Source organism: Barbatula barbatula (assembly GCF_947034865.1).
Source record: "Barbatula barbatula genome assembly, chromosome: 13".
Classification (NCBI taxonomy): Eukaryota; Metazoa; Chordata; class Actinopteri; order Cypriniformes; family Nemacheilidae; genus Barbatula; species Barbatula barbatula.
Window position 1 is genome coordinate 8,072,498 of NC_136776.1, and position 20,026 is coordinate 8,092,523.

Consider the following 20,026-nt stretch of genomic DNA (forward strand, 5'->3'; position numbering starts at 1 on the left):
CCACTCTGAAATGTTTAACCCATAATTAGGGATAACAATGCAAATTTAGTTCAGCATCTGTGCGAATCATTTCTCATTGTCACAGAGCTTCTCTCTGTTCTCTGTGACCCTTTGTCAGCCCTTCCACAAAACACATGAACACATACTTGGTTTTTTAAAAACTCTTTATTTACCTTGAGGGATCAGCGACAGGAGAGATGGATTAACCACACATATGTTTTCTACAGTTAAACTGTTGTGTCTCAGACTGGCCACCTGAGCACAAACTCAGAGGACATTAAGTTATCCCAAACTGCTAATCATCACCTGACGTCAGCAGGCATGGCGGTGGCCATCTTGAGTGAAGTAAAAGATTGGAATGGACTTTTCTCATTATTTTTATACCTGCCCTGGGTTGCATCATGGGTAGTGGGAGAAACCAAGTATTGTGGGAAAGGAGGGGGAATTGTTTGAAGTCCTTCATGTTAACTTAATTAATGGTGAAGTTTACTGACTGAAGTGTGGACTGTTATTTAAACCAGTATGCAGAGGGAAATGGGCTTACTTGATCGGGTAATAACTTTTCGGGATATTTATCACCTGTTCATAGTTATTTTCTTCCCCATGTGATTATTACTGACAAATGGTTGTACCCAGGTGTATAAATTCTCACCTGGAGGAATGTTCCAGAGGGCTAAGACTGGTGGTAGTGAATGCAGTAACTGCAGTAAAGTACTCTGATTGAGGGATTAGACCTGATGCACGGTTATTAATTAATTAATTGATTGATTTATGTTTGTTAATTGAACTTGTTTACTTTCATTTCTTTATTTTTGTGATGCTTTGGCACCTGTGAGCACCTTGCCCTTTTCTGGCTTGGGAGAACTGGAATAAATATTTATATGGCATTTTACGTCCTCCATGTGTTATTTGAAGAACTCAGGATGTCTCTGTGACACTCATTATGGCTTTGATTATAAAAGGCATCCACAAAGTTAACAATTGTGGCAAGATGGAGAATGTGTTATTAACACTATCAGACTCCCAGGGAGCAATAACATTAACAGTAAGCAAAGAAATTGCTGAGACAATAAAGAATGGTGAGTAAAAAAGATTGGTTGCTTGATGATGGAATTAATTTTATTTTAATTGATTGAAATTTGTTTTTACAGAAAACAAATATGCAGCATATATAATGCAACAAGTGAGATCTGCAGCACAGAAACAAGGTAAGGCATTTTTTTAAACCATAATAACATTTAAAATGATCATGGGGAATTTTTATTTTATTTTTTATTGTGTTCTCTATGCCAGATACTACCCACTGTCCAGCATCTTTATCCCTGTGTCCCCCTACACGTCCAGCATCTTTATCCCAGTGTCCCTCTCCAACGTCCTGCATCTTTATCCCAGTGTCCCCCTCCACGTCCAGCATCTTTATCCCAGTGTCCCCCCCAAACGTCCAGCATCTTTATCCCAGTGTCCCCCTCCACGTCCAGCATCTCTATCCCAGTGTCCCCCTCCAGTGATTACTCACCCAGCATCCCTTGTCGAGTGCCCTGTTGAAACAAGGAAAATAAATCTTACACCACAATCCTCACAAACACACAATCTTCAATCCCCTTCCATGCAGTCAGAATGTCAAGAAACCCAACAAGGTATGCACAAAACAACAAAATATCACTGTATAAAGTTTATCTCTCACAATTATAAACTGTTGTTTTCATAGAATTCACACACAGGACCACACTGCTGCTGCTTGACCTCACACAAATGTACCTGCATCTGAACTATTGAAATAAAATTGTATTTTACAAAAAGCTTGAGCAAGCTTTCAAAGACCAAGGTTACAACATCAGCAATGAAAAACTGCGAAAGAAACTTTGTAACATGATAACCACCTACAAAAGGGCTAAAGACCGGTGTCGGTCAACAGGAGAGGGAAAAGTTACATGGGAGTATTACAAGGTTGGTGTGCTTTTGGTGTATCAAAATTACTGCAGAATCACTGGGTTTACATTTAAAATGTAAAAGCATCTCTATTTAAATAGTTTCATATGTTTTCTCAAAGCAAATGGAAGACTTATTTGGGAAATGTGGAGTTGGGAGTGCACCATCAGGCACAATCTGCTCAACTCCTCTGTTCAACACTACCTCATCCCAGACTACAGTGCCGAAGTCCTCATTTGCACAGGCCTCCCAGGAACAGCCTCTCCAAGAAGAGCAACCAGGTCCCTCCACTCCTATGCCCTCCACAGAAACACACAGAAGGAGACAAACAAGATCCTCCACATTCTGTGAAGTTTTTGTATCACATCATTATTATAAAGAGAACAACACACAACATTCCTCCCTATGACATTGGTTAACTGACAGAATGCTGTCAATCATTTGATATTAAGTGCTTAATATCATCCTGTACAATCCCATCCACTAGCTCACAAAACAGTAAAAGAAAAAATATTGTTCTTAAGTTTATGGCAAGTGTTGAAGGAAGAACAAGTCAATATGTGATGTTTACAGGCGGCCACAGATTGCATCTCTATAATGTGACACATTATTGTGAATGTGGGCTTCTGGTGGGTATGGGTCATCCTCCATATCATCTGCCTGCTGATCCTCCTCAATGTGGTCATTGGATTCCAGGCAGCTGTTATGAAGAATGCAACAGGCTGTGACTGCAGAAGAAATGTTCTTAACTTTTTTCATGTGCAGACACCAGAGTATGACTACACAAGCAGAATTCAGTTTCCTATTGAACCATCTCTGCCTGACAGTCAAGTGGCCATTGTCTCTGTATGGCTTCATTAGCTGAAGCAAGAGAGGGTATGCAGAATCTCCAATTATATGCCTCCCCTCAGGAACCAGGGAATGTGGATCTTCCTCAAGAAGTCGGCCTACCTCTGACAAACGAAATGCCCTTGAATCATGCCAGCTACCGGGGTGACCCACACTGACATGACAGAACCGCCGCTGACTGTCACAGAATCCTGTAAGTATAACAGAATAGAACTGTTTCCTATTGATGTAGGCCACAGGATCTTCACAGTGTGGTTTTACCACGGGAATTTGGCATCCATCAACTGCACTGACGGTTTTAGGAAAACCAGCTTCAAATCCTAACTGGGATATATATAGGGCTTGTCCTCTGGGCCAGGAGATGTAATGTGACGACATGTGTTATTACAAGAGAACAGAAATCATGCAGGTGTGTTGAAACTGTAGATTTGGTTATGTTAAATCTGTCTGCCACTCCTCTATAGGACTCTTGGTTGGAAACAGTCCATAGAGAGGCAAGTATACTGTTTGTCAGCGGCACCTTAGTCTGCTGTGTATTCATGTAGAAAGGACCAAGTGTATTTATAAGATCCTGCATTAGGAAGAGAAAAAATAGTTATCATATAATAAAAAAGAGATTCAGGAAGTGTCCGGCTTGCCTGCACTTTTTTTCACTCCTCCCCTCACTGTAGCCGCCTACTCTCGCCTATATTTCAGGCGGGGCGCATCTCAAACAAGCCTGTTGTTTAGTGTCATTTTCGCACTTAAAAAGGGTTTTCTCCAAATTCACATGGCGCCCTCTTGAGGCTGCCTGAACATCACGCAAGCGCTCAGGCACGCACAAATGCATCGCACAAAAGAATAATACTCGTGTATTTTTGTTTATTCTGTGTGTGATATTCTGAAGAACAATAGCATAATACTTCTTACAGGCACTTAAAACACTTTGACACGATACTAGTTAACACAAGTACCTGCCAACCCCTTATTCTTGAATTTACTTAAATGACTTATTAAAGCTGATATAAACAAATCAAAAGATAATGTAATGTAATTACTTAATGGGTCAATTCTTAATGAACCAGTTCACACGATTTGTCAACGTATTATGAAATCCAGTCACGTGACACATGGCAAAATTAAACCTTTTCACATCACACATTGTCATGAGGTTACAGTAGGTACAGTAGACCTATAAGCATTATAACAATAACAATATGTTTGCATGAATTTTGGAATATAATGCATCCATGGCAAGCACAGATATCTCTGAAGTCATAATTTTTTCTAATTAGATAAACGGGAAACAGAAAAAGGTTAATTCTACAGTGCTTAAAACAACCCTTTTTATATTAGCATCAAATAGATGGATTCATCACTCAAACCAGATGTAAAAGGTAACACATAAGACTTAAAAGCATATATAATTAAGACATTATTAAGACATCAATCCCATGAGTTAATTCAAGCAATTGTAAGATTGTGATGTTTATCACATGGGTTTACCCCAATCTTTGGTGTTACGGCAGATACATTTATTGATATGTGCAAAAGTCAGCACCTCCTAAAAGCTGCGAGGAGAAGCAGCGCCTTAAGCGATGCATTGATTTTTAAGAAGTGAGTGTTGAGTATTTATTCGTCTCCGCTAAGAGGTGGCACACTGGCGAGGGCAGGCACGAGTCTCTCATACACCTGAATGCCCTTTAGAAATACACGCTCATTCAGGTATTCATTATGATCATGCAGGAGGATGGGGGTGCGGTTCATCGGGGAAAATCCAATGGCTGGAAGACCCAACTGAAAAAAATAAAACCGCATTATTACAGTACATGCGCTACCGGCTAAATAACTGCAAATTCACAACAAGATTACTAATAACACCAATAAGAGCTCACCTGTTGCATATCATAGAATACAAATAAATGACCAAATAACACAACATTTTATTGATTAATGAGCTTTTGACATTAAATAACTGATCATTGTAAAAAACTGGGAAGGGATTTTGCTTTACAATGTCATCTGATTTTCAAAAACAATCTTTTGAATTCATAAAAGTGACTATTGATGAAACTCAGTGATTGAGATTAGTATTATGAATGTGTTTCAGATCCTGCCACAGCTAAACTTGAATCCAATTTAATCCTTTTTTCGTGGGTACAGGCGCTGTTATGTTTGATGCAGTTTAATTTGACAAAAATAAACAAAAAATAAATCAAAATTAAGTAAATCAAATCCATGACCTTTGTGACGCTAACACAACGCTCAGCTATTTTTGACGTTTAAGTGCAGACTGATTTTCCCAATTCTTTTAATGTTGTTATAGTTACGGCTGTGTATGTTCCACTGGATTCTAATGTCAGTTTGGCTCTGGACACCTACATGACACCATTAGTGGGCAAGAAAGCAAAGTACCTGAGGCCAAGTACACATCGCAGCGGGGGACTTTCACCATGCAGATTATAAAAGTAATGCTCCCTAGATTTTACAGTGTCAGAGAACAGCAAAGTTCTGCTCATTTGGGCTCCATCAGGCTACATTGACTAGACACTGTCACAGTAGACATGTGCATCTGAGTCTACCCTAAGCAGAAGCCCTGGATGATGAGAGAGGTCTAGAGTCTGCTGAGGGACAAAAACACCTTTAAAGCTGGCGATAGGGCACAGTACAGTGCTGCCAGATCCAACCTGATGCGAAGGATAAGAGAGGCAGAGACGGAGAACAGCAATAGCATAAGGCAGGCATGGCAGGGAGTTCAGCACATCACCAACTCCAAATCAAGCAACTTCACGGCTATTGGCAGTCACCAGCAGAGGAGCTGAGCCACATCTTTGTCCGTTTCGAGGTGGTATATTGAAGGCAACCTATTCACATCAACCAACCCACAAGCCACCATAGCCTCACGGTGGAGGACGATGAGGTGAGGCGTATACTGAGTGCGGTGAGCCCCAGGAAAGCTGCAGGACCTGACCGAGCTCAGTTTGAGGTCCCTATCCCAAACCAACCTCCCACCCTGATCCTCCGCCATTATCCAACTGCCTAAAAAGCCCACCATTTCGAGCCTAAAAGTGAGATTTACACTGGTCATAATGAGTCTTGCCTCTCACCAACACTACACACTTATTAGTGTACTTACAGCCCTTTGTGTAGAGTGCATTGCTTTATACACTGGCTTCACATTTCTCTTTGGAAGACATTAATTTAAGTGTATAATATTTAGTTTAAAAATACAGCTTTTATTTGTGTGTTCTAACTTCCGTTTAATTAAATGTAAAGAAATACAAATTTGTTTAGTGATATAGCCCTAAGGCATCGGAATGGGCCCATGATTTCTCAATATGTTTTCGACAGAAGAAATAACCACAGGCACATGTGGGTGAGTGAATTATCATGACATTAAAATTTTTACGGAACTATTCCTTTAATGAGTAATGCATTTACGTCATAAAAAAATGAAAAAGAGAATCCCTAGTTAACACTACATGCATTGTGGATCCCTTTATTATTCCTACCAAAACGGCAGGAGCTAACTTTGATGTGTTGATCTCAGAAGGGTTGTGTCATTGACAAATCTTTGAGCTAACCCGTTAACTGTTATTTATATGTGGCAGGACCTGTAACAAGTAATATGAAAGCCTACAAACATCACCAGGGATCAAATGGTTTGGAGTGGTCATTACTCCTCCACAGCAGTGCATGAGGCTGCTAAATAACATGTCATAAATAAAAAGCATTTGGTGGCAGTTATTACTGCTAATGGAGATAGTAATAAGTTACTGATGCTAATGTGGAATCAGAGTGTCGGACTGAATTACCTCCCTCATGAAGCGACTATCTGTGGCAGCAGGAAAGATTTCCTTTTGCAGAGTCATATTCCTGCCATGACACAAATAAAATCATACCTTTGCATTTGCTGGGCTCAGAAACACGGAAATGTATATTTCTAGATATCTGAAGTCTCTCACATGGCTTTGCAGGTTGAGTCAAATGCGCTCCACCAGGGGTCGCTCTCCTCTGTGGACGTCAAATTCTGGTCCATGTGTTTCTGAAGAGCAGAAACAAACAACACATTTAAAATCATTTGGACAATCTGCATCTATTATACAGACGTTGATAGTCAGACGGATAGTTCTCCTGTACTTAAAGTGAGGGAAATCATTATTTGATACTCTACTGATTTTGTTAGTTTGCCAGCTTACAAAGAAATGAAGGGTCTATCATTTTTATGGTAGGTTTATTTTAACTGTTAGAGACAGAATATTTGCATTTCGGTCAGTGAAATAAGTATTTGATCCCCTACCAACCAACAAGATTCTTGGCCGACAGGTTGTGTGCCTATATAGAAAGTACTCCTAAGTCAGCTTGTATATAAGAGATGCCTGCCAACATAATCTGTATCTTTAATTTCAAACTCTTCATCACCATGGTAAAAAAAAAACGGTTTCAAAATGGTGTCAGGGACAAGATTGTAGACCTGCAAAAAACTTGAAATAGTCTACACACAGAAGCTTGGTGAGAAGGAGACAACTGTTGGTGCGATTATTTGGAAATACAAAACTATCGATAGCCCTTGGTCTGGAGCTGCCTGCAATATTCCCCCAATGGGGTAAAGATTTGGGATTAGATTGGATTCAATTTATTGTAATTACACACATACAAGTACAGTGCAACGAAATGTATTAGAAGATTATGAGAAAGGTTAAAGATCAGCCCAGAACTACAGGGAAGAAGCTTGTTAATGATTTCAAGACAGTTGAGACCACAGTTAGCAAGAAAACCATTGGTAACATGCAATGCCACAATAGTTTGAAATCCTACAGCACCCGCAAGGTCCTCCTGCTCAAGAAGGGCCGCCTGGCTCATCTGAAGTTTGACAACGAACATCAAATGATTCAGAAAAGGCTTTCGAGAAAGTGCTGTGGTCAAACGGGAAGAAAATTGACTTGAAAAAAAGCAGAGAGTTGGGGTAGGCCGGGAGCAACTGCACGAGAGGAACTCACCTGCGCAAATTTGTATGTCACGCCTTCACCAGCATCCTTACACCAAGCTTTTATCTGTTCTTCAAACTCCTACAGAATGAGACATTAGATGATTCAGTAACACTTCATTTTCTCCCTAGAGCTTCGAGTCTCTTTCTGGCATCAGTTTAGCGTTTGACTAATATGTTTTATGTGGTGTGTATGAAGAAAACAGGGTAACTGTTGTAACCTCAACACTACTACAAATGAGTTAAGCAAAAGTTTATGCTTCAAATATTTTTGACAACATGAAGTAAATAACACAAGTGCAAAATTAACTGGCTGCTTAAAGGTTCAGAAACAGACCTGCAGGTCCACAGTGGGCGGGATTCTCAAATCAAAGCTGACATCCATTTCTGCTGGAACTACATTGTAGGCCACTCCCCCTTTCACCATTGTCATGTTAACAGTTGTTACATCACCAAGTGTGAAACATTCATTGGTGTTCAGCCTAAAACGGACACATACAGGTATATAGGCATACTTACACGTTTAAGTGAAACAATACAAAAGTCAAAAGCTGCACTTACCGATGTTTCTCCTTCTCTCTGAACTCCAAGAAGGAATTTATAACGCGACGCTGTGGACAGACACACATCAGAAACAACAGATCACTAATCACACAACAAAAAGTGTCATGGTTCCTGCTTAGTGTGCCTTAAATTTGTGTCGATGTTTTCTGTAGTAGTGAGCACATGGCCTGTTTGACATCCAGCCATGTGCTCTCTTGTCATGATGTTTTGACCCCGCCCTCTTGTTACCCTATTTATGATCTCGTTATTGTTTCACTCTTCTCACCTAGGTTTGGTCATTGTTTTATCTCTCTCTCTCTGCCCCCCTGTTCCTTGTTTGCATTCAGATTTTCTGCCTTTTATATTCCCTGTTTCTCTTGTCCTGTGTCAGACCGTTGTGATGAGTTACTATTGTATAGCATTTAGCTTAGCCTGGCCTTGAATATACTCCAGAGCATGGAGTATGGGGGGGGGCCATAATTTCCAGTCACGCGGAGGGGGTGGGTGCGCATATGGATTGAAACAGACAATATTACTGATATTAAATAATGTTGCGGAGCACTTTATTTTATTCCGACACCACACAGTCACATTTACAGTACACACATGATGAACACGCACACATGCTTCCTCAGATTAACCCCTCTGATCCCACTCTAACATTCACACACAACAAGCCAAGCCTATTTACACATAAACTCACAGATGAAACTATAGCAAACACAAAGTACATCCAGTCCAGTCCACAACCACAACTTATCTTGCTGCATTGAATCTAAATCAACATTATAGTCATTATCATCACAAATCAACACTCACATCAGATGATGATGTGCAGAGCCGCACAGACACACACACACACACACACCCACAGACACACAACAAGTAGTTTTCCGCTCGTGTCACAAAATGTCAGTCAGTTAAAATCTTTGAACCACTGATATTGAACTGATCTTGCTTGTTGTGAAGACCCAGTCCCCTGTACCTTTTTGGTCTTCATCAGCACAGCAGGGTCTTGAGGTTGATTGGGGTTTGTGAGATCCCTCGCAGCACTCACTTGTACAGTGGCTGCCGGTGGCTTGAAGCCGGAGGAGAGCAGCTAGCGGGCTCGTCTCAGTCAGTGGTGGAGATGGACGCTCCGGGTCTGTTGTTGAGGCCACAGTGGAAGCTGGAGTAGTTTACTCATTTTGTTTTGCCAGTTTATTTGTAAAAAATCTAATATTGACTTTTGTCGCTTCATTGTCGTAGCCTGGTAATGCCGCCAGCGGTTAAACAGGTGCCCGCCGTTAGCTCGTGACGACGCTCGCACATGACAGACCTAGTAACTATGTCGACGTAACGTCGTAGTTCATAAACAATGCACACTAATTTCAAATCAAAATGCAGCAGTCAGTGTGAGTTTTTTTATCGGCAGGTGTTGGTGAGAGTGAGTGAAGCTGTGTGGTGATTAGTATTGTTTGGCTCGTAAAAACACGGATACAACTTTACATTTCCTCGAAGCCTCATGAAACACAGCAATTCCATCGAATAGTGGAATGCATAGTCGATATAAAAAAAGTGGATGAGTAGCAATTTTTTATTACTGAACTCGGACAAAACTGAAGTGTTACTTATCGGACCGAAAACCGCCCTACGTAACAACCAAGAATACTGCTTAACTATTGATGGATGTTCCATAAAACCCTCATCTTTAGCTAAGAATCTTGGCTTTATATTCGATAGTACTCTGTCATTTGAGAACCAGGTCGCCAACACCTGTAAAATTGCGTTTTTCCATCTTAAAAATATATCTAAACTACGTCATATGCTGTCACCATCAGATGCAGAGAAGCTTATACATGCCTTTATGACATCAAGACTAGATTACTGTAATGCACTATTAGGTGGTTGCCCTGCAGGCCTATTACAAAAACTCCAACTGGTCCAAAATGCGGCAGCTCGAGTTCTTACACATACAAAAAAGTATGAGCATATTAGCCCGGTTCTGTCAACCTTGCACTGGTTACCTATAAAGCATCGCATTAACTATAAAATCTTGCTTATTACCTATAAAGCCTTGCATGGTTTAGCTCCTCACTACTTGAGAATGTCTAACGTATTATAGTACATCACGTGCACTACGCTCTCAGGTGTCCGGTCAGTTGGTAATACCTAGAATTTCAAAATCAAGTGCAGGCGGCAGATCCTTTTCCTATCTAGCGCCTAAACTTTGGAACAGTCTTCCTTGCACTGTCCGGGAGGCGGACACAGTCTGTCAGTTTAAATCTAGACTAAAGACGCATCTTTTTACTCTTGCATACACTAGACCAGCGTTTCTCGAACTGTGGGGCGCGCCCCACTGGTGGGGAATAGAGACGTGACAGGTGGGGCGCGCCGAACGGGAGGAAATGTTCCTTTTTATGCCTTATATGGAAACGTGAGATCAAATCTTCCGGCATTTTGTATTCATGGTTGCAAATAAAATTGTAGTGAGGTAGGCGGGGAGAGATCCGGGATTCGAGGCCGGTGCGTGAATGATAACGAGCTGTACGCGCACTGGTCTGGTATCACGGAGGGGATTGTGAACCACAAGTGGACGAGCGACCGTCAGTGAGAGAGGACCGGGCCCGGAAATTGTGTTTGTGTTTGTCTTTTACGTCCTTGTTTATTTGATTTGATTAAAGATGTTAAATGTTCGCCGGTTCCTGCCTCCTTCCTTCCCTTCATGGAACTTTGTTACACTGGTGCCGCAAACCAATAGTACGGTGCGCGTACAGCTGACGCTCGTTATTCACGCACCGGCCTCGAATCCCGGCTCTCGTCCCGCCTACCTCGCTACAGAAATTGTTAATCTTTTGAGCGGTATCCGGTTTGGTCCCATATATGGATATTATTTCCGTGCCCCTGAGAATATGGTCCCAGATATGAGATTTAGAATGTTCAGTGACTGCCAGATTCAAATTGTGCTTTCGCGCGTTGGTTTGCGCTGAGCCAGAGACGGACGAGCTCAGCGCTGTCATATACCAAAACTATGCAGTGTTTTCAACCTAATGTTTATTTTAGGTTTCAGCCATTTAAATACACATAAGCACAAGTAAAACAATACATTTGGAGTTTGTAAAATACACACTCGTGTCTGCGGAAGCAGCAATAACAATCTATTCAAATATAATTTGACGACGTGTGTTATTCACATCAGACAGACATAACTATAAAGTTTACAAGAGTTAAAGTTCTCGGAGTTCACCGGCCACTTTCTTGCATGTATTTCGGGAGAAACTGATGACAGACAAAACTCTCTGAACTGCGTCGTAAAGAAACATGGTTGCACCCGTCTCACGTAGATCAAGATTATTTATAAATGACCAAACACACTCACTTACACATTTTTGAGAATCGGAATATCAGATAGTTGATGACATGGTAAGCAAGTTTGTGAATATTTTGAAATAAAAAGAAATTAAGGCGATCTGTCATAAGGTGTGGCTGCGGTGTGTCACGTGACAAATATGACACGTCGCCATGGAAACATTAAAGGGGTAATCATTACTAGTCTATATGGAGTCTATATTAAAAGAACATTAGATATGAGACCCCGAGAAAAACGTAACCTGGAACCGAAGTACCAAAATAACGTGACATCGGCATATTAATTGTAACGGAACAAACTTTCGCAGCCATATTTAAATGTTTTTTTTACAGATTTCAAAATGGCACTTTTATATCTTTTCTATTTTTGAAATTAGTAGTGCACAGCTGCACTTTTATTTTCTCTATTTTTTTATTTCATGAAAGTTATTATGACACAGCTGCACTTTTATTTTCTTTATTTTAGAACTTTCTGTTATTTGATGTATATAGTTTGTATTTTAGATACAACTTGTTACTCTGATACTACTTGTTAGTTCAATAAATTGGAACATACTAAGCTTGTTGCGCATTTCATTAGCATTGTGTTGGGGCGATGGGGGCAGGTGGGGCTTGAAAATTCCCCCTTGTCTAAAGTGGGGAATGACCAAAAAAGTTTGAGAACCACTGCACTAGACTATCATAATATATATATTTCAAAGATCTAGGCTGCACTAGTTAGATCAACCGGAACCAGGGACACTTCCAATAACAACTGATGCCTTTGTTGCATCAAAGAGTGCAGAAAAGTACTCTACTCTCAGCCAGTCTTGTCTCATTGTTCCAAGGTTACCAGAGCGGGCAGAACGCAGTCCAAGGTTACCGGAGCGGGCAGGGCGCAATCCATTCCCAGACCTGACAAATGCTGGACGAAGGACGTGGCGACTCTTCAAAACTTCAGTCGCTATTAGATTATTAATGATAATTTTAAATCTAAATTTGTTTTTTATTTTGCCTTGTTGTGCAAGCACCATCGAGCTTGTGCAGAGGCAGCAGTTTTTGCCAGAGGGGAACTGGAATCCCCTGGTTAGGCCTGGTCTCCCTCTGAGGGTTTTTTTTCTCCTCCAATGGAGTTTTGGGTTCCTCGCCACCGTTTGCATACTGTTTTGCACTGTTTGCCTGGCCGGGGGGGCTGCTAGAATTTGATAGTCTTATTTAATTAACACTGCATATAGGAATTTATTGTGTGTCGGATATTTGACCTGTGTTTTGACTTCCATAACCTTTTATGTTTTACTTATAGTCAATGTTTTCTTGTACAGCTGCTTTGTAACAATGAAAATTGTAAAAAGCACTATATAAATAAAGCTGACTTGACTTGACTTGACAACTTAGGCTTTTATTCATATAAGATTTTTTGTCAGAGTACAAAAGTTGCCCGAGCCGTGGTCCCCCTGGCCCCCCCAGTTCTGCGGTCTATGCTCCAGAGTCTTTTACTGTCCCCTGTGTCTGCTCTGAGTCTACTCTCCCCCAACGGGTTTACTACTCTCCTTGTGAGTCCTCTCATCTCCGGCGAGGCTAGCTGCTCTCTGTCGCCGTCTAATCGACCTCCCGCTGCCCTTCCACTGCCTCATCTCCCAGTCTTCTGCGGTCCCCATCCGCAGGCCCTAACGCTGCTGCCAGTTGTGCCATCCTTCACCCCATTGAGTGTCTTGAACTCTTGTTCAATAAAGCCTTGTTAAAACCCTGCAATTGAACCTCTGCCTCTTGTGTCATGACAGAAAGAGCATTTAGATAACAGTGATCTGGGGGGTGTTTTACAAAAGCAACTATGGTCGCAAGAGTTTAAAGGAATTTGGGTAGTACCACTGCTTTTGAGAAAAAAAAGAGTTTATAGCTCGAACACACTCACCAGTTTTTCTGCAGCTGTATTCTCCACAAACCTGGAGCCATGGCCTGGACTGCCTGGACAGCTCACTGTAATCCCTACAAGACAGATTTGACATGGAGGTCTTACGTACTCAACTTGAATTCACATACTAAATCAATGTGATACTCACACCAGGGGTTTTTCTCTCCATAGAAGACAGTAAAAACATCTGTGGGATTCGCCAGACCTATGTGCAAAAATCAACCACCAGATGAAAAAATACTGTAGTGTACTATAGTATTTGCTGTAGTGAGATTCAAACAAAATAGATATGACTTTTTTCGCTCAAGGTGTTTATGGCCTTTCTTTAGTTAAAGAAAACTGTTCTCAGCATGATCAGAGTTACTAAGACAGTAAGTCTTACAGTAAGACCAAACACACTCGAGTCAAATGAAAAGCTGTTTCTGGGATCACTTTACGTAAGATTGAAATAATTTACTTTTAAAGGCTGCATAGTCAAACTATTGTTGGTACATTTTAAGATATAAAATAAAACATCACGTCCTAGCTCTAATGGCAAACCGGATGGCACGATGACATTAATATTGTTATTGGCTTGTTTGTGGTCAAAAGTGGAGCAGTTAGCATGTGTATTCTTCCCTGAGATGTTTGACGGAAAAATTTGAATCTGAATCTACAGGTGTGTTTACCTTCATCAAGGGCAAAACCAATGTTGAGCTTCTGAAATTCAGGGTGCTTTACAAATGTCTCCATGCCTTGGTGACCTCCTACCTCCTCGTCTGTGTAGGACATGAACAAAAGACACATTTCATGACATTGCAATGGTTTTTGTGGACAGACACTACATATCAGACACCAAACATATAATACTGCCACACAAAACGTGTGGTGAAATCTAGCAGACCGCTGATGTTATTTTGGACTATAAACATACAATATATGTATATGGGTTGATGGACTTTTTGTTTAGATTGATTCATTTTGCTTGTGTTCATGCAGCAATCACAGTTTGGATTTTATTCACTTTAACATGTACTCTGACTAAGGTTCAAGCAAGTGATGGTCGGGTCTGACCTGGGACAAATGTTAAATGGACAGTGCGAGGAAATCTCTTCCCAGCCACTTTTAGTCTGCGCACAGCTTCAATGTACCTGCAGGGGGAAAGGAACACAATACCTCCAGAAAGTCAGCTGACAGGAAAAAACCTGATTACATGCTGGTAATAGGAGTTAGTGCTGGGCGATATACAGGTTCATTCCGAATACCGGTGTGTATGTTTGTTATGATATGAATTTTTATTTTATTCGGTGTATGTTTCTCAAACAACTTGCACAACTGTTTCAGTGGGGTCCCTTTTCACTGTTGCACTGTGTGGCAATGGGAACACGCACCTCACAGATGAACAGCAGACGACTGTAACACATATGAGCATTTGCAAGTTGGCATTACGTTATATATACACTCACGCGCAAACATCTTCACGGCTTTGGTGATTATGGCGATTAATTGTCTGTTTTGGGGCTTTTGCGATTTTTAGCGATTAATTGTCTGTTTTGGGCCTTTGCCGATTATGGCGATTCATTGTCTGTTTTGGGGCTGTGACGATTAATTGTCTGTTTTGGGGCTTTGCGATTTTAGCGATTACTTGTCTGTTTTGGGGTTTTGCCATTTTGGCAATTAATTGTCTGTTTTGGGGCTTTCCCGATTTTAGCGATTAATTGTCTGTTTTGGGGCTTTGCGATTTTAGCGATTACTTGTCTGTTTTGGGGTTTTGCCATTTTGGCAATTAATTGTCTGTTTTGGGGCTTTCCCGATTTTAGCGATTAATTGTCTGTTTTGGGGCTTTCCCGATTTTAGCGATTAATTGTCTGTTTTGTGGCTTTGCGATTTTAGCTATTAATTGTCTGTTTTGTGGCTTTGCGATTTTAGCGATTGATTGTCCGTTTTGGGCCTTTGCCGATTATGGCGATTCATTGTCTGTTTTTTGGGGCTTTGCCTATTATGGCAATTAACACCATCAATTTGTGGGCCTTACAAACCTGTATAATACTAGTTTGGAATATATCTAGAAAATACTGATATATTAGTTTACTGTATTGTCATACCGCCCAGCAAAAACAGCAGTCACACGATAGCTTACTGTATTGTGACGCATTTCATATCCTGAGCTCCTCTGCCATAGATGTTGCCTTCAGTATCTTTAACGGCAGAAAAGGGCTCATACTTCCAGTGTTCCTGACAGACAAAGAGACAAACGGCCACATGTGAGCTGCTGACACATAAAGCTCTGTTCAGTGACTTGTAACTGACCTCATACCTCATACACCGGTACTACATCAGTGTGTGAGTTCAGCACAACAGATTTCAGCTCCGGCCTGGTGCCAGCCCACGTCATAATGGCAACCACACGACCTGGACACACCTGCAACATTGAGAGGAGTCAGAGAAACAATGTTCACAGTGCTTGTCGTATGACGTCTGGTTTGGGCACTCCAAATCCATTAAAATGCATGAAAGAGAACACAAGTCAAATGCAACTGGCAGAGCATGGTGCCGTTATATGAAAATCAAGCCTGAGTAACTCTAAAATCTTTACATGTTACAATGCTTACTTCCACTTTCTTCATGGGCAAACTGAGTTCCTCTGCCATCCGCTCCAGGAATCTTAAAGCAGCATCTGATAATGATGGAAGGGGTGACACCGACATATGAAAATTTAAAGTAAGAGATCACATACAAATGCATCCAAAACACGATATCAGATAGTAATAGCATAAGACCTTGAGAGGATCCAGTGCACCTATTGATACAACATACAGATAATAAAAGATACTGAACAAGAACAAAAACTATATTTACAAATTATTAAACCAAATTGCAATGTCATATATTTTATTAAAAGATATATTTACATTTAACCTGTCAAAATGATTTGCTGCATCCTGGTTACCGTGTGTTTTTAGTTTTGAGGGGTTATCATCTGTGAATGAAGAATCTGCAGATTTCGCGACTGGCCAATCAGAATCAAGCATTTAAACAAGCTGTCTAATAATAAAGGTTGTACTTGATTTGAAAAGTTTGAGAAGCATTTTGAGTCATAATAAATGATTAATAAACACATCTGAGCTCTGTAATGTGTAACGTCCATCTGTTTTACAGTACTGGATGAACAGGGCACACACACACACAGACTAGCAGATGGACTTCGGATGAATGTTTAAAAACTCAAGTTAACACATATCTAAGACGTGATCACGTGGCTCAAAACTTCTGCAGACAGCATTTTAGGACATCAGAAGGGCCGAATGTGAATTCATGGGCGAAGGTCAATCCACATCATAAACCTCTGAGGTGAAATTCCATTAAATATCTTTTTTTTCCTCACGTACCGTAGTCAGGCTGAGGGTGGACGGTCTTCACTCTCAGATATTCTCTGAAGAGAGTTACTGAAGGATCTTCAGAACGTGTTCCGTCCTGAACTCCTCCACCTTCACCCGGTCCATCTTTATCAGGCAGCATCCCGACCCACTGTCCTGTATAAATACACATGACACACACATCTGTGCTTTCCTGACAAGGCAACGATACAAAACCATACAAACACATTTTAATGCTCATAAATCATCAGGATTCAATCTTTATCATCCAACATTTCTTTCTTTTAATTTGTGGGGAGATTTAATTTGTGGGGAGAAATTTTAAACCTTTAACCAATTAACTGTCACCGTTTGCTTCAATATTGAGCATGTAATTTCTAATCGATTCATGACAAACTATATATCATGGAAAGGTCTTAGACTCTAGAATACATTTCTTTTTGGTATTTTTAATAATTTATTTAGGATGAGTAATTGTTTAATTTTTATGAAGAGTGTGCTGAGATTTTTTTAATGCCCTTTCACTTGTCACCGTTCCGTATACGGAACAACCACGTTTGAATCCATATTTTTGACAAACTATATATCGTCGGAAAGGTCTGAGACTCTAAAATACATGGTTCATCATTGTTTTATAAAATTAAGTATGTAGGAAGTGTAATTGATGCATAAAGGACAAGAGTGTGTATCAAAAATAAATACATCTCGCGGAACACCTACATTTACATCAATACTGTGCATTTAAATTCTTATCTTATCATTACAAACACTATATTGTTGGAAAAGCTAAATAATCTAGAATACACATTTGATCAGTGTTTAGAAGAACAATCTATTTAGGAAGAGAAATTGATACATAAATGATAACTGATTCATAAATTAGTGAGCATCAAAAGTATAGTTTCATACAAATGTGCTTTGTGGTCCAATTTTAGTTCAAGTGTTTAAACCAATGGATGCCTATAAAGGATTTTCATCTTTGACTTGTTTTCTGAGCCGAAATTTTTTGATTGTCTTTTGTTTCAAGAAAAACATACACCTTTTTATATTTGTTTTGATAATAAAACATAACAAAATCCCTTTGCAAATTCTTTTTTGTGTGTTTCTTTTTTTAGGACTAATCTGCTCATTTTCTTCTTTCAAACGAGACCAAAGATTTCATGAGTTACAGCCATTTTAGTTCCAACAGTGCGTTTTCATGTGAAAGCCCAATAAGAGACCTGAGGGGGAACAGGTTGATTTACATTCCAGCCAAATGTTTGTTGAATTTCAACAGAATCAAAATCTAGGAATGAGTCTGTTGTTGTGATTTTGTCCCTTTATTTTACTCACAATATTTTAATTTGGAGTTTGGTCACTATAGGTCACAGAATGCAACAGACATCACCAGTTTACTTAAACACGCTGCTAGAAATAGTAATGTCAGAAAAAGTTGAAATAATATCTGCACATTTGATATAATTTAAAAGATGCTGACAGGTCACTTACAAGCAGGCTCTTGAAGAAGGACAGGAAATATGATCACCCTTCACACACAGCACTTCTTTAAGCACCTTTAATCTGAAACATGATAACACACATCGATGTAGCACACGACAGACAGATACGCGAGTAAGTTCACACGAGTGGTGCATGTAAACAACACAAAACAGTGACAATGACGTCGTTAAGAAGAGACGCGATTAAAGTGTTATAATGTCGTGAAAAATCTTCACTCACTCACCCGCAAGCACGGCACGCATTCTTCAGCTCGAACGTGAAACGGATGAAGTAAAGCCGCTTCTCTCTAGAACGCTTATGTAAGTGCCATCGAATAGCCACCTTTGCTCCCGACACCCGTTATCAAGCTCGATAATAACAAATCATCCACGCGATTGCGTCATGGCGTCAGATCGTGGATTTTCGTGACGTACTTTGTTGTATACAATAGGCTTGTTTGAGATGAACAAAATCTGCGCAGAACCGATCACCGGTGATCACCGTGAGATGCATGCCGGTTAGAAAAGTGTCCGAGTTACGTCCGCCTTGCTCTGACCTCATGCTGACGTGTGCCCAAAAACTCTCGCGACAGCGAGGCGGCTGTGTCGGATTGAGCAGTCGAGCGCAGTTGCTCTCCACCGACTGCGCTACTCAAAAGCATGATGGGAAACGACTGACTGACGACACAGCTTCGTGCTCATTGGCTGAGAATGTCAGCTGATATTTTTTTCCCCTTAATTCTAAGAAGTCCATTACCTATAGCCTAATACGATTTACTTTTTCTATAGTACTTAGTAATTAGGACATGTTTTATTTTTATTTTCTTGGTTTGAAGTGAAGTCCTGTTTGTTTTAATTTTCTCTTTATTGAGAGATGTGTATTCTCTTTATACATTGACATTTTTGTACAACATTATTCCATTAAATAAATTAGTCAATCCATCAATACATGCATACATCTAATGTGACTGTTTTACAATTAGGCCTCATGTTTGTGTTTTTATCCGATATCTTTATTTGGATATGTCTGATTCCAGGAGTGCAATAAACAAAACCCACACGTGCTCATTTCTTAATTTAGAATGTGTTGTTGTTTCATATTATTTTTAAGAATAATTTGCAGCACACACTTTTCCTAATCATTAAACATGAATTGAAACTTACATTAAGGTGACAAACAATTGTGTAATATATTTATATGGAATATTTGTCATGTAAAAAAGGGATAGTTCACCCAAATAACTTTAATAATAATAAAAACAATTTTCTTTGGTGCTGAATTATCTGCAGTCAGGACTGTTTATTTTTTACTCGACATTAATTTCATTAGATGCAAGTTGCAATACCAATTCCATTGTTGACGTTTGCAGTCCACAACACAGCGAGATTCAGGAAGTGTCCGGCTTGCCTGCACTTTTTTTCACTCCTCCCCTCACTGTAGCCGCCTACTCTCGCCTATATTTCAGGCGAGGCAAGGCGCATCTCAAACAAGCCTAAAGTGCAAGTGCACGCTGCGTTGCCCGCTGAAGGGCATTTGGACTACAAACATGGCGCTTCTACGGCGTGCTTGCCACGTGACTGAACAAATCTCTTCGATTGCAATAACTTAATGCAATGTAGCACATATTATTAACCTTTAGTTAAAAACATAAAAAAAACGGTGCTC

At 40.2% G+C, this 20,026-nt stretch overlaps 1 protein-coding gene and 1 pseudogene across 3 annotated transcripts; both read right to left on the reverse strand.

Moving 5' to 3' along the window:
- Window positions 1-2,496: 2,496 nt before the first annotated feature.
- Window positions 2,497-3,319, reverse strand: LOC306902954 (annotated as a pseudogene). The gene has a single exon. The product of its transcript is annotated as an uncharacterized misc_RNA (transcript).
- Window positions 3,320-3,624: 305 nt separating this feature from the next.
- On the reverse strand, window positions 3,625-18,998 carry LOC306902555 (aminoacylase-1A-like). Of its 2 annotated transcripts, XM_079471196.1 has the most exons (16): window positions 18,606-18,998; window positions 18,371-18,442; window positions 16,895-17,038; window positions 16,118-16,182; window positions 15,823-15,927; window positions 15,646-15,740; window positions 14,580-14,656; window positions 14,195-14,284; window positions 13,675-13,731; window positions 13,527-13,600; window positions 8,306-8,355; window positions 8,082-8,226; window positions 7,758-7,826; window positions 6,723-6,802; window positions 6,573-6,633; window positions 3,625-4,554 (listed from the first exon to the last, which is right to left on the reverse strand). In XM_079471196.1, exons 3-16 carry the CDS (start codon window positions 17,022-17,024, stop codon window positions 4,390-4,392), a joined length of 1,263 nt encoding a protein of 420 aa, XP_079327322.1. In that variant the 5' UTR covers window positions 17,025-17,038; window positions 18,371-18,442; window positions 18,606-18,998; the 3' UTR covers window positions 3,625-4,389. The 2 variants fall into 2 exon arrangements, with proteins under 2 accessions (XP_079327322.1, XP_079327323.1); XM_079471197.1 differs by lacking the exons at window positions 18,371-18,442; window positions 18,606-18,998 and adding an exon at window positions 18,215-18,289.
- Between the last annotated feature and the right edge of the window lie 1,028 nt (window positions 18,999-20,026).